Source organism: Taudactylus pleione, unplaced genomic scaffold (genome assembly GCF_031769625.1).
Source record: "Taudactylus pleione unplaced genomic scaffold, aTauple2 ptg000218l, whole genome shotgun sequence".
Taxonomy (NCBI): Eukaryota; Metazoa; Chordata; class Amphibia; order Anura; family Myobatrachidae; genus Taudactylus; species Taudactylus pleione.
In genome coordinates, this window is record NW_028284620.1 from 12,087,245 (window position 1) to 12,103,538 (window position 16,294).

General features: G+C 42.7%; 1 protein-coding gene across 1 annotated transcript in view; it reads right to left on the reverse strand.

The window, feature by feature from the left end:
• Positions 1 to 16,294, reverse strand: part of LOC148517391 (plasma kallikrein-like) — a 61,171-nt gene that overhangs the window by 24,258 nt on the left and 20,619 nt on the right. The window contains exons 4-5 of the mRNA XM_088478816.1: positions 13,479 to 13,638; positions 12,554 to 12,663 (exon numbers count right to left, since the gene is read on the reverse strand). Coding sequence (XP_088334942.1) covers positions 12,554 to 12,663; positions 13,479 to 13,638 — 270 coding nt within the window. The remainder of the gene's footprint in view (positions 1 to 12,553; positions 12,664 to 13,478; positions 13,639 to 16,294) is intronic.

The following is a 16,294-nucleotide window of genomic DNA, read 5'->3' on the forward strand; positions in this document are numbered from 1 at the left end:
CATACACTTAGGGGTAAATTTACTAAAGTGAGAGTTTTTAGAAGTGAGATTTAAAAGTGATGTTGCCCATAGCTATTATCTTCTAGAAGTAGAATCTGATTGGTTGCTATGGGCAACATCACTTTTAAATCTCACTTCTAAAAACTCTCACTTTAGTAAATTTACCCCTTAGCGTCTATACGCCATACGGCACATGACTGATGCGCCCAGAGAGGGGTAGCTAACTGTATTTTTCTCTTCTGCATCTTATTCACATCGCAGACTTAGGGCCTGATTCAGACCCGCTCGCGAGCGCATAGCGCTCGCAAGCAGGTCGATGGCAGAGCAGTGCACATGCGCAGCATGCGCACTGCGTGTGCGTGAGCCTCATAGTGAGTGAATTTTCACTTGCTGCGGGACTCACTACAAGACGGGGCGGCTGCCGATTGTGATTGACAGCTCGCCTCGTTTTGTAGGTGTGCAGGGGGGGTGGCTGGATAAACAGAGGCGTTCCTGAAGGAACGCTTGCCATTTGTGGGCGGCCCTACTGACATCACCAGTGATGTCAGTAGTGAACTTCCTGCTCTATTAATTTACTAATGCTCCTTTCCCTCTCTCAGATCACAGATCACATATCACCTGCGCATTAATTTTCAACAGCTAGCCACCTCTCTGCATCAACTACTCTTACCAATTTCTACATTCACTTCTCAAGGGGACAGCTGTGTCACACCTGAACCAGACCCTAGAAATGGCCCTCGATGAAGTGGCTCCAGCTACCCACACTCCATGGAAACTTAGACGTCAACTATGGAATTCTAAATTAACAAGACACCTACAAAAACTCTCACGTAAAGTAGAACGTCAGTGGCATAAATCTCATACTCCAAGTGACTTCCTCACATATAAGACTAAATACCACTCTTATCGTACTGCTCTGGACACTGCCAAACAAACATATTTCCAATCTCTAATTTCTGTCCAAGCCTCTAAATTCAAGTGACTTTTTAATACATTTAAATCACTTCTTACCCCTCCCTCACCCAATCTACCTTCTACTATCAGTGCACAAGATCTTGCTTCCTATTTCAAGGACAAGATTGATAATATCCAAAATTAAATGGAGTGTTCTTCCCCAGCCAGTGACCTGCTCAATTACTTACCTGAACACGCTGGCATATTCTCTTCATTTGACCCCACAAATAAAGATGAAGTATCTACACTTCTCATCCTCCTACTACCTCTCCTCTTGGCCCTATACCCTCACAAATCAGTAAAGATCTGTCTCCTATGCTGATTCTACCCTTAACTAAAACTGTTCAAGCATGCAGTAATTACTCTCATTTTGAAAAAACTACATTCTGACCCTAAATCTCTCGCAAATTTTTTATCTCCCAGCACCTATGCCCCTCCAAGCTACTGGAGAGACTTGCCTACACTCGCCTCACACACTTTCTTAACTTGCACAACTTATTTGATCCACTTCAGTCAGGCTTTCATTCCAAACACTGCACAGAGACAGCTCTGACTAAGGTAGTGATTGATCTGGTCACTACTAAGTCTAAGGGCCATTACTCACTTCTTTTTTATTCTTCTAGATCTCTCTGCTGCCTTTGACATTGTTGACCACTCTCATACAAACACTACAATCCCTAGGTCTTCAGGACACAGCCCTTTCTTGGTTCTCATCCTACTTATCTAATCGCTCTTTCACTGTTTGCTTTTCTGATTCTGCCTCATCTTCACTACCTCTATCAGTCGGATTACAGCAAAGCTCTGTTTTAGGTCCTCTGCTTTTCTCCATATATCCGCCTCTCTTGGCAAACTAATAAGCTGTTTTGGTTTTCAGTATCTGTATGCGGACGATACCCAAATCTACCTTTCCTCCCCAGATTTGTCACAATCTGTGCTGGTCTGTGTCACTGAATGTTTTTCTGCCATTTCATCTTGGATGGCATCTCACCACCTTAAACTTAAAATATCTAAAACAAAATTCATTATATTTCCACCGGCCAACAGTAGTTACCAACCTGATATCTCTATCACTGTTGACAACTTGACAATCAACCCCACCCCACAAGCTCGCTGCCTAGGTGTCATCATTGACTCTGAACTGTCCTTTGTTCGCCACATTCAATCTGTCTCAAAATCATTTTACATACATCTATAAAACATAGCCAAAATTTGATTATGTCTTACACAAGACACTGCAAAAGCTCTAATCCATGCACTCATTATTTCCCGCATTGACTATTGCAATAGCCTCCTTACTGGTCTTCTCAAAAAAGACTATTGCCATTACAATCCATTTTGAATGCAGCTGAGGCTGATCTTCCTCTCCAAATTTTCATTGTCTGCTGCCCCGCTCTGTCAGTCCCTCTATTGGTTACTGGTCTTCTACCGTATTCAATATAAAATACTTTAACTTAAGCATAAAGCTATTAACCAAACCATACCAACATACATCTTTTCACTTATCTCAAAATATCTCCCAACCCGACATCTCCACTCTGCACAAGATCTGCGTCTCTCATCCATACACATTATGTTTCCATGCATGGTTACAGGACTTTTTTCAGGCTACACCCACTCTGTGGAATGCCCTCTAATGCATAATAGTCTCCAAACATTCAAGCGTTCCCTGAATACTCATCTCTTCAGACAAGCTTATCAGATTGCAGACAAGCCCACATAACCTACATAACTTCCCTATATAATTACATCCTTTCTTACTGTCCACAGATAACCTCACACATTTTCTCTTTCTTCACTTTCATATCCTCCTAACCCTAGGCAACATTCCTGTGTGACTGGATCATACAACCCACCAAGAACCTCTGCAATCTGGCTGGACCTATTCGAAACATGTAGCACCTATCCTTGTGTATCATTTCCCTATAGATTGTAAGCTTGCGACTAGGGTCCTCTTACCTTTATATCTGTTACTACCCAGTTTTGTTCTATTAATGTTGTTTCCAATTGTAAAGTGCAACGGAATACGCTGTGCTATATAAGAAACTGTTAATAATACAAATATATATAATAATAATAATAATAATAATAATAATATATATATAATAATAATTTTACTGCTATGGAATAAAATTTGTAAAATGTAAGTGTTCTTCCTTTTGGGTGATCCAATGGGGGAGCATCCATCTGCAAAATGTTTTTTGGGAAAAAACATACAGTGAATGCTGCTTCCAAGTAAGTGCACGATAATTAGGGAATCTCAAGGTGAAGTAATCATCTTGGGGTGTAAGTGTAAGTTCACCAGAATATCACAGAATTCAAAAAACCTATAGAAGCCTTATTTATTAACACCCAAATTAAGGGCACTACAATTGGGGACTGTGAATGTGTACATCCTTTTGCCTTTGGAAGGCAGAAGTTCACTGCATCCTTCCTGTTCGCAAGAGTGTTGAAAAACTGAAACTATACAGTACTACACTATATGATTTAATGTTTTTTTTTGATTTTTACATGTACATAGGAATATCGATTAACTAAAAAGATCAACAACCACCCAGCACTGAAAATAATATCACTAATTTTTATTGTCTTATGTTTCTCAAGTTTGGGTGCTGCTTCTGCTTTAATACATCTCATCATCTCAGTATCTGGTGAACTTCAAAAATTTTAATTATACCTGGAGATGTGAGATGTTAGAGAGCATACTTCAGAAATAATGTGCCTACCTAGATGTTTCCTAAGATTTGTATTTATTTTTGGTTGTGCTACAAATGTGAGAGCTTGGGACACTCCATAGAACCTTCTTCCTTCTAGTATATAACTTCCCATTAATATGCTAAGATTAAACTGTCTGAGTGAATTATTAAATGTCCTAGAGAGATCTCTATTTAATTTAAGACAGACTTTATTGTCACTAAAACCCTTGTCAATAAAACCTTATTTGTTAAGTGTCACCATACAGCCTCCTTTGTCTGCTTCCCGAACAGTAATGAGGTCATTTTCTTATGATGGAGTACTGCTGACTCCTCTGCTTTTCTCAAGTTCATATACAGTATATTGATTTTCCTAAGATCCTCAGTGACTGATAAAATATTTCTCATGGTGATCCTCAGACTTGTGGTCGGTAAAAAACAAAATGGTCATCATTTTTCTTATACATTCGTTCAAATTAATGAATCAATCAAAATGATTGACTTTCTTGCTATGTGCACATTTAAATAATTTAAGACGATTAACCTCTGTGATTGTACGACCTGTACTGGACAATGTGAAAATTCCCAATTGGGTAGTGGTCTGCTCTGCCAATACTTATTTATTTATTAACAGTTAAGGTGGGTACACACCATCAATATATCTGTAGATCAACTGATCTGCAGTTATATCTGCAGACCTGTGCAGAAGGGATTCAATCATAATACTGACCGCTGGGATTCCGGCGCTTGGAATGCCAGAATCCCAACACCTGTCAGAATCCCGGCACTTGCATCCCAACCGCTGGATCCCGAAGGTAAGTAGCGGGGTTAGGGTGAGGGTTAGCATTAGGGATAGGGGTTAGGGTTTAGGCATTAGGGGAATGGTTAGGCACTAAGGCGGGAGGGTTAGGTTTAGGGTGCTAGGAGGGGGTGGTTATGTTTAGGTACTAGGAGGAGAGGTTAGTTTCAGGCACCAGGGAGGGAGGGTTAGGGTAGGTAGAGGGGGAGGGTTTGGATACCGACCGACAAGTGTCAGCATCCTAACCCTGTCAGGATGTCAGCATCGAGATTCTAACCACTGTGATCCCGAGTGCTGACATCACAATTAGGCGGGCATTTACATGCGCCCACCCAGTTGAGCTATCAATCACTGCTAGCCCTTGTAGCAAGTGTATGGGTGGTCGGCTGACCGCCCATACAGATAGCACGATGAACTAATATTGCAGATATATTGGGCATCAGCTGTGCAGCACATCCGACGTGATATGTCTGTGAATGACATCGTTCACAGACATATCACAGGTACACACTGGCCAACGCCTACACAATATATATCGTCCGTTCATTTGAATAGACGATATGTCGGCCAGTGTGTACCCAGGTCAGCATTACTTATATAGCACCAACATATTCTGTTGTGCTTTACAATCCCTTCTTGCCAATGTTTAGTGATGCATATCCTGGGGTCTGGATACAATTTACTCTGCAAAATTTAATAATCAATTATTTTAAAAAAAAATTGAAGAAAAAGACCAAATTCCATTGACGTTCAGAAAAATCATATATATATATGTCCCTGTGGGATAAAAATCTATTTTTTATAATGCAAGAATATCAAAATATAAATTATCTCATCTATTTTTGTGACAATTTCAGAGTCTATCAAAACAATCCCAAATATCTAAAAAGATAAAACAGTGGATTTTTTTCCTATACCAGCCCGAGGATCAGCACTAGAAGTATTCTATCAAATAGTCTTTAGAAGTTTAGGAAGTTCAGTAGAGATGTTGGTTATACTGTATGGACTTGAGCAAAGCATTGGTTATATGAACGTGAGAGATGCATCATGTTGGCTTGTGAACAATCACTTCATTACTATTCGAGAGGCATGCAGGCAAGGTAGATTGGTGACACTTAATAACCTAAAGCTCTCATCTATACAACCTTGTTTGTGAAGTCTTGATAAAAACCTAACCTAAATTAAATAGAGAGTCCACTGGGGAATTCAATAATTCATTGTTTATTCAAGGCACATGAAAGGGAAGTTATACACAGGGAGATTACACACACTTATACAACATCCTAAACACCCTAATATATATATATATATATATATATATATACACTGTATATATACATATATATATATATATGCCATAACATAAATATATAATATAAATACAGATGTTTAAAAACTGGCATATCTCTCTCTCTCCTTAAAATTGTAATTGATTTATATGATGCTACAGGGTAAGGGTCTGATGGAGTGTAGAAGGTAATAGCATAAATTAGTGAAGTCATGAGAGAATTATTTTTACATTTACAACTGTGTGTTCGTTCAGGCTAATCTCTTGAACCACTGGACAGATTTTGATGGGGTTTTCATTATTCTATACTGCATTGGTCGAGGAAGGTTTAGGTGTATGAACTATTAATCTGTGACAAAAGGGAGCTGAGCGGTGACTATTGAAAGAGTCACAGAAAAAAATCTAATCTTACACCAAGCTAAAGTGGAGTAGGTGTCCATGGTGTTGAAACAGCAAAGTAAGAGCCAACCAGAGCTAGTAATGTGTCCTGTTGCTTAGCAGCAGCTTAGAGAGGGGAGCAAGTATGGGCCTCAGCAGGATCAGGTCTGAGGAAGCCAGAGAGTGAGAGACAGCCTCCAACGAACCCATGAAGATGCCCTGATGCAGTCACAGCAGCAGGAATGACCCAGGGAAGGCATAGGTAGCTATCAGGAATTTAATAAAAACAAACAATCATCAGAACACATTGAATAAATTTCATTCAATGCTGGCAAACATCAGACAGCCACCATCAAATGGTAAAAACACTACCATCGGAACACAAACATTGGTGGTTAGTTACCTTCTGATGCTAATGTTCACTCCTATGCTGAACCTGCAGGCGGACTCCAGCCAACACTCCTGCACCATGAAGTGTTCCCTATCCAGCATGATGTCTCTGCTCAGCCACACTCCCACAGTGCACAGGAGGAACTTCCCATAGAAGAAATCATTGTTCTCAGATAGGGGGACCCCAGCAAGGAATCTCAACAGGAAGCCCAAGAAAGACAGGGTACATTGTGCAAAGAAGACATTGCAAATTGTCATGTTTGACAGCTGGGAGGGGGTGTGCGTGGAGGCCATGGAAATATGCACAGGTGCCCCAGCCCGGGGGACATGCTGCAGATAATGCTTACAGTAGCTGCAATACAAATTTCTCATCCATGATCCTCCTGCCCTTCCCAACACATTCCTGTGGCTGGGCCCCAGCCAGCTGCAGGGCAGTAGCAGTGGGGGTTGTGGTGACCCTGGTGAGATTTAGAGGAAAGGAGTGAGAAGCAAGTGGCTGTGGTGAAATATAGGGTGCTGCAGTGAAATGCAGGGGGCAGTAGTGAGAAGACATGGGGTAGGTTGTTATGAGATGCAGGGGGCTGTGGCAAGATGAAATTGCTCACGTGCGAAGCCGGGGCAGGTCGCTAGTATATATATATATATATATATATATATATAAAATAAAGTCCCCTTTAGGGGCCTGTCTGTTTGTTTGGGCTAATCTGCTGAATTACTGGACAGACATTTTAATGGGGTTTTCACCATTATATACACCAAGCTGCTGTCTGTATAGGAGCTGGCCATTGTGATGAAACAGCAAGAGAGCATCTGAAATTGAGCCAATCAGAGATAGCAATGTGCCCTGTTGCTTAGCAACAGCCTAGAGAGGGGAGGGAGTCAGGGACTGAGCAGGATCATGTCTGTGGCAGACAGAGAGTGAGAGGCAGCCTCCAACTAAACTGATGCAGATACAGTAGCCAGGAAGGAGGCAGGGGTGGCATAGCTATTAGGAATTGAATAAATCACCATCAAATGATTTCCATTTGATGGTGGCAAACATTGGACCGCCACCATTAAACGGTAACAACACTACCATCAGAACATAAACATCAATGTTAGTAACCATTGGATTCCAATGTCCACCGCTACGGTGGACTCCGGACATCACCATGAAGTACTCCCTCTCCAGCGTGATGTTCCTGCTCTGCCAGATGCCCTCGGTGAATAGGAGGCACCTCCAATGGAAGTCAGTGCTGTTCTTGGACAAAGGCACCATAGCAAGAAAGCTCAACAGGAAGCCCAGGAAATACAGGGCACATTGTGCAAAGAGGAAATTGATCATCGCCATGTTTGGCAGCGATGGCTTCTCCTTCAGTTTCTCCAGCAAGTGCTTCTGCCGATAAAAAAATTAAACTTTCCCAAAAGACCCACTGGTGATGCAGATGAATCAACACAACCAAGTTTGACATCTAGTTGGGTCTAAAAGAATTGTCTACAAATAATGATACCTCTACCGTTACTCCATCTGATACAGTCTATTTTAAATTTTTTAATGATAGCATCCAAATAGGCATGTCAGACAGTTTGTTTGACTACTGGTAAAAAAAAGAGAATTTGGAGGCCCTTGCACAAACTGGCTTTGCTTTACTTCAGCTTCCCACCCTCCAGTGTGTACTCAGAAACAGCTGGGAACCTTGTCAGCAATTAGCATAGGAGCCTACTTCCTCAAAATGTGGAAAAGATTATGCTCATCAAAATTAACTACAAATTCTATGAGGAAGACCTTCACCGCTAATTACAACCAAAAATTACAGAGGCATCTGTAATGGTGGATTCCAGAAGGGACAAATTAATATTGTGTGAAGATGATGTAGACACTGATGAGGGTGAGGAATCGGATGATGATGGTGACAATATCTTGCCTCTGTAAAGCCAATTGGTGCACATAGAGATCATTGCCAGCAATGTCAGCTGCCCATTGGTAGCTTGTTTTGAGGGGGCCCAAACAAACCAATCGCTCCATAATTGAGTATATTGTTGATGAAGTTGTTGGTGGTGAAGATGGTAAGTGCTTGGATCTAGCAGAGAGAAGAGAGCTAGCTGACGCCTGACTGCTTGTTGTTACTTTTTAGCCAAAGTTTCTGAATTTTTAAAAAACTTTTTTGGTAGATGTGCTGCAGATGACATAACAGGGAGGAGGTTCCTAGATGGTTAAGGTCCCTACCACTACTTACTCTGGCTTTATGAATTGTACAGATAGCTTGACAATTGTTCGGATTTGGGTAAAAATAATTCCACACATAAGAAGTGGATTTTTTTGTCTTATGCCCAGGCATGATAATGGCCTTTTCCTTATCATGGGCAACATCTTTTTCTTCCACTGGTGCCTGATTTACACAAACAACATCCTCATCAACAACATCCTCATTATCAACATCCTTATTAGCATCAGCTACACAAATATCCTCCTCATCCTGGTGCACTTCCACAGAAGCATCCTCAATTTCTATGTCAGCATGTTCACTTGTGCTTACATCATCATAAGAGGCAGAACCACCAGTCATAAATAAAGGCCAAGGCCTTAGCCTTTCCTTGCCACTTTGTGTGGTGAAAGGCATATTGCCAATTTTATTTCTTTCTCCAGCTAACTTTCCCTTAGATGTTTTTTCTTTACCAATGTAAAAGATTGGTTCTTTGATTTTAGATGCCCTGACTAAAGCCCTGTATGCCCTTGGGCATCTGCTTTAGTAGATGATGTAGACAGACTAGTATCATCATGACTGGTGGCACTGGCAGCAGCTCCAGCACTAGTATGTGGTTACTGCTCTCCTCTCAACTGATCGTTCTCCATATCGACAAACACATACAAAGTGGGGTACAGTACACACATGAATTTGTACCAATTTTAAATATTACACTGCGGTATCAATGACTTACAGCGTCACAAGATTTTTTTATGAATATTACACTGTGCTACCACTTACAGTGTCACAATACATGTTCAATATTACACTGCATATCCACTTACAGTGTCACAAGATTTTTATGAATATTACATTGCATTTTCACTTACAGTATCACAATATTTTTTATGAATAATACATTGCGCTACCACTAGTGTCACAATATTTTTTATGAATAATACACTGCGCTACCACTTACAGTGTCACAATATTTTTTATGAATAATACTTTGCGCTACCACCAGTGTCACAATATTTTTTATGAATAATACACTGCGCTACCACTTACAGTGTCACAATATTTTTTATGAATAATACACTGTGCTACCACTACAGTGTCACAATATTTTTTATGAATAATACACTGCGCTACCACTACAGTGTCACAATATTTTTTATGAATAATACACTGCGCTACCACTTGCAGTGTCACAATACGTGTATGAAATACTATAAATATTATAAAGTGCTACCACTTACAGTGTCACGATACATATATGAAAGGGAATATTACACTGTGGTTCAACTTACAGCATCACAATACGTGTATGAATATTACACTGTGGTCTGACCGGCAGCATCACAGTAAAAAAATAATAATAATATAGGGCCTGATTCAGACCCACTCGCGAGCGGCTGTCCGCTCGCAAGTGGGTCGATGGTCTGCACTGAGCATGCGCACGACGGAGGGAGCTCCGTCGTGCGCATGCGCCAGACACGACGAGCGAAGGACTTTCCTTCGCTCGTTGTGTCCGATCAAAGGGGGCGTGCTGTCAATGTTGATTGACAGCACGCCCCCTTTGGTGGGCGTGCCGGGGGCGTGCCTCCCTGACGGGGGCGTTCCCACGGGAACGCCTCCCGTCAGAAGCCGGCCCACTGACATCACTAGTGATGTCAGTGGGAGTGATTTTGGCTCTGATAGAGCCAAAATCACTCCAGAGCTTGCGGTTGAAAACCTCAACCGCAGGCTCCGGCTCGCAATTTCGATGGTCGCGATGGTCACGACCATCGCGGCCATCAAAATACACGCTCGTATAGCCTGTGGGTGGTGACCCACAGCTATACGAGCGTCCAGGAGGACGCTCCATGAAAATGGAGCCCGGCCCTCATGCAGAGCGTGCGCTCTGCTCAGAGCGTACGGCTCTGAATGAGGGCCATAGTACACTAGGGTACAGAACAAAAAAAAAATGTATTATATTATTAATATTATTAACTATTATATTTTTACACTGGGCACCCTTGGAAGGACAGTGCACCCCTAGACCAACAGAGTACCCCTGAAGGACACAGCAGACCCTTTATGGATGGACAGAGCACCCCTAGACCAACAGAGCACCCCTTCAAGACACAGCAACCTCTTGATGGATGGACACAGCACCTAGAGCAGTCCTAGACGACACAGCAGAGCACCCCTGCAAGACACAGAAGCCCCTTGATGGACAGACAGCACCCAGAGCACCCCTAGACCGACACAGCAGAGCACCCCTGCAAGACACAGCAGCCCCTTGATGGATGGACACAGCAACCAGAGCACCCCTAGACCGACACAGCAGAGCACCCCTGCAAGACACGCAGCCCCTTTATGGACGAACACAGCACAGTGACACGTCTCTACAATACACTCTTCACAGCTGTAGTGAAAATGGTGCCGATGACCTTTCTAGATTCCAAACCCGTGAGAATCCGACAGCGGGAGAATTCCGTTTTGCTTAGTTTTGGGATCCTAGTCAGGAGGGAAAACCCGAGCAGGACTCAGTACGGGTGGGTCCGGTTCGCTGAGAATCGGTCCCGCTCATCTCTAGATGTATATATTAATTACACCAGGGAGGACAGTAGGAGGACCTACTAGCGGCGTTCACCATCTACAATCAAGCCGCAAGCTAAGAGCGTGTGCTACATGGAGGCAAGCTGTGGGTGCCAGGGACATAACGGTCAGCTCTGTGTCAGCGGCAAACCCGCTGTCTGTACTTCCCGCATGAGTACCCTGTACACCAACAAACTCCTCCTTAGCCATGGCCACAGGGACTGCTACACATACTGCATTGCACCACAGCCTTATGTAAGCGATAGCCCAAGTACTTACCTCCCCATCCCACTGCCCCTGATAGAGACTGCCAGCCACTGCAGGGCTGACAGTCTGCCCACAACCCCCAATAGCGGGTCTGGTTCCCCACCACATCGAGCACTGTAACACATATTGTTGATCATATTATCATACAACCTGCTGCACCTTTGTTGGAAGCCTGACCATAAGGAATTTCTTACAGTATTGACATAATCGGACATATAGCTCTAAAATGACTTTATATGCATCTTCATTACTGGATCTATATTACCCAGGGTTGCCGATATCCTGGCTGCCCCTTCCGGGACGGAGCAGCCTGGCCAGAATAGGGGGTGTGACCGGACAGGTTTGTGGGTGGAGTGGGGGCATGGCACACAGATTACCGGCAGTTTTATTTATCCCCTCCCTTCCCCTCCTCCCACCCCCCTTTCCCATTGTCTCAAGTGAGTCTGTTTGTCCATAGTTCGACATGTATAATTGTTAATACTGTATATTAATAAAAATATTCTTTTAACCTAATCTAACTCATTACCATTATTCCCACACACACAACTGAGTCACATTAACTACACAAGGTGAGCGCAAGCTAATATTTAATCTTAATATATTAATTACACCCTGTCGTATTTTAGAGCAGGGGTGTAGGTTCATACTGTATGTAAGTAACCAAGAACAAAAAGAATTTAACACGGTATCAAAAGTAATGTAATTTGATGTCACTATGGCTTAACATTTCTTTGTCATCTACACAACATGCTTCCTATTCATTAATAAATATACTACTTGCTTACTATTGTTTCTGAATGCAGTCACCTCCATAGTAACTGCCATTTAAAATACAAGTTGGAAAAACTTTAGCTCTACATTAGGGATTGGTTTTCCCTATCCCTAACTGATTATACTATGCTATTTACTCTTCTTGATATGTAATGACTTTTTTTTTATGTTACTCATCTTACTTATTGCTTTCTACAGAAAAGAGCTTCAACTAAAACTTTTTTGAAAATAAAAATTCAGGATTGCCAACATAAAAGGTAATACTTACCTAGAGAATATTTTCCGCAAAACTTTAATGAGAAGCCAGAAATGACATTGGCCATCTGCCTTATTCTTGTGGGCATCCCTTTGCCGGAGTATTTGAAGTAGCACATGTTTCTAGAGGAACAATGTCAAACAATGGAATCATTAATTACAATATTCAAGAAAACTATTCACTATTAGTTTAAAGGGAAAAAGAAAAAAGATCACTTTGTACATGTTGCCTATCGGTAATGGAGGCCACGGATTTTTGTGCTGAATCATTACTTATAAAATTCAGTTCATCAATTTGCAAGGGATTATTTCCAGGCAAATTGTTAGGTTGAATCTAAATCTGGTTAGGTGACAGACACCATGGGCCTGATTCAGCAAGGAACGCAGTTGCTAATATGCACGCAATCGGTCAATTAATTAGCACTGCGCATGCGTATGCATTGCAGTGTGCGTGCGTGAACTAGTAATTGCGATGGGAACTGTGCTTGCAGAGGCTACGCAGACCCAGAGCAGAGTGATTGACAGGAAGCAACATTTGTGGGCGGTGACGGGGGTGTCGAGCGAACACAGGCGTGCCTAGGCGTTTCAACGCCGTTGCAGGGCGTGTATAAATTATCCACTGCGTGGCCATAAGCAGCCATAAAGCAATGATAGCGTGCATGGCTTTTAGCAATTTCTGAGTAAGGTCAGGGCTTGTGCGAGTGTGCATATAGGTCCGATGTTACCGATGGTTTCGCTATGTTGCCCTAGTATACGGATGTGAGTAAGGGGAAGTGGGCGTCCTTATGTTAGGGATGCTATCGCAATGTGAATGCAAACATTTAAATAGCACCGCTGATATTAGCAACTGCAGTGCGTGCGTATAAGCAGAATAGTGATCCATGCTGAATCAGGCCCCATATACATACAGCAGGCTATATTTGCCATAGCATACTTACCGGACTGGTGCGCTGTGGAATTTCTCCGTAACATAGGTGAAGAACTGGCAGTGTTCATTGATGGTGCAGCGCTCCCTGCATTCTTCCACATTCGTAACTTTTGAAATATTATAGTTTGTGCCTATGAGGTCGAGTTCAGGATAAGTCGTGTCCCTGCAGGCTATAGCAATAGGGGAAAATGTTACATTACATATTTCACAGTTAACATATATTCTAGAATGGGTTTATCATGTGCTGCTGTACAGTGCAGAAGGAGCATGATATCTATCACTAAACCTTAATCTTACATAGATGTGAGGGCTGACACCTTGGTCTTGAGTGTCAAACCTCTAGCAAAATATGAATAAAAATAGATTAATTCTGACAAATAAGCAGCACAACATGCGCATACCTGCGTGTCATTTAAAGCTCACTGTAACTCTGGTCCACTATTAGAACTATGGGGATTCAATAATAGAACCCAGCCCTGACAGTGCTGCAAAGCTTATTGTTGTTACCTTGACAAATGGGAGAAGCTACATTCAAACACTGCTGTGTAAGAGAGAATCACAGGTATGTCCAATGGGATGTAGTCAGCATCCCGGTGTGTGGGATGCCGACGGTCTAAATACCAGCGCCGAAATCCCAACCGCCGGCATCCCTATGGTATCGCGGATTAGGCGAGAATTATGGTTAGGGGTTAGGGTTAGGCACTATGGGGAGGGTTAGGGTTAGGCACTAAGGGGGGAGGAGGTTTAGTGTGTGGGGAGGGGGAGGTTAGGTTTAGGCACTAGGGGGAGGTTAGTCAGGGGAAGGGGTAGAGGTTAGTGTTAGAAATACTTACCTATGGGTGTCGGGAATCTGACTGTCGGGATGCCGCTGCCTGTATTCTGACCAACGGCATCTCGACCGCCAGGATCCCATACCAAACCCCTGTGCAGTCAGCATCCACCTGTAACTGACTCAAAGATGTTTGATTTTCAATGCTCCTGGTTATCAATGCCAGGACAAGAAGTGTGATCCCCCTATGCAGTGCCCCCAGTAGTGCCCCTTATACAGTGCCCCCAGAATTGGTCCACCCTATGCAGTGCCCCCAGTAGTAGTTCCCCTATGTAGTGCCCCCATTAGTTGTCCCCTCTATGCAGTGCCCCCAGTAGTAGTCCCCCCTATGCAGTGCCCCCAGTAGTATTCCCTCCTATAGATTGCCCATAGTAGTGGCCCCCCTATGCACTGCACAAATTATATTTTTTCTAATTATTATATAATTATTCATTTAGTATTTATCCTTGTATGCACCCCCATTTTAAAGTTCATCTTAGAAAGAAAGTAATCAGCCCCCCTTCTATCGCACAGATCATTTGTTTATTTGTCAACCCATCACAAAGAGAAGGATTATAAGTAAAGCTATATTTTTGTCCCAGGCCAGGTTTTTTGGGGGTGGCGGGGCGATGGCATACAGGGGGTTGGGTGCTCTCTCGCGTAGGGCTCTAAAATTTCTAGTTTTCTGATCCTATTCTGGATCCCTGTGTTCATTTTCCTCAGCTCAGCTCTCAGTTCGCCAATGGAGCCCCGTGGAGGGTCTAAACACAGCATTATAGCTGGATAGGTCATCAAAGTTGCCTTCTATCACTCCTTACTTACAAGAACAACTGAATCTGAAGGCAAGTGCTCATGGCACAAAGTGACATTGGCCTCTGGCAGCTTTTGTATGGTCTTGCTGGTGCTTGGTTACTCATCTCTCCTCATTCTACTCTTTTTCACGTACATTTTCATTAACTCCTGCTGAGGTCCTGGTCTTTCCCTTATGTACAGTATATATGTTCACAAGGCTACAGCTCCTAATTGTCTGCATACACTCATCCCTGGAACTAGCAACTTGTTTTAAAATAATGGCATCTTACTGCCAGTGCAGTGGGTCAAACGAGTTCTCTACACCTCCAATATACTATATACTTGCAAAGCTGTTTTTCATAGACTGCTGTACAAGGCCACTACCATGCCTAATGCTTTAGCAGAGTGCTATACACTTCCCATCTGCTCCTGCTTTATAGCAAGGCCTTTGGTGGAGTTTTCTACAATCCTATGCACAAGTTGATTAACAGGGATCCAGGAGATGGGTCTAGAACAGTGTTGGCTAACCTTGACACTCCAGTTGTTGTGGAACTATATATCCCAGCATGCCCTGCCACAGTTTTAGCATGCCCTAATAGCAAAACTGTAGCAGTGCATGCTGGATTATGTAGTTCCATAACAGCTGGAGTGTCAAGGTTAGCAAACACTGGTCTAGAACCTTCCAGCACTCTTGACTTTTGACGGGTTACTCAATGGCTTAGCATGTAATAGCAAATAGTAATTTCATGTCCATTTATAAGAATTGTAATTGATTTTTTTTGCATCATTTTTAATTTGTTTTGATCGTTTGGTAATCATTTATTGTAAATAACCATCTAGGGGCAGAATGTAATAGGATGCGAGTTGTAAAAAAGTGTAGGTCTAGCGCTAAACTCGCATTTGTTTCGAACGTAATAGGCTGGGAGAACATGCAAACTCACATGTTTCTCGCATTTTCACTACTCGCATGGTACAAAGGGCCTGATTCAGAGCCGGACGCTATTTGCGCTCGCTCGTTCAGAAAAAGGGGCCGGATATTTAAATAGAGCGCTCGCTCTTTGCGGTCTGTTGATGCCTCTATGTCTGAACGAGCGAATGAAACATGCGCTCGCTATGCGTTCGGATCTCCACTCCCCGTTTTCAAGCTCCTTCCCCTGTTACCACCCACAAACTCCTCATTCTGTCATTTAAATTAGCAGGCATTCGCTATTTTGCGAGCACACAAT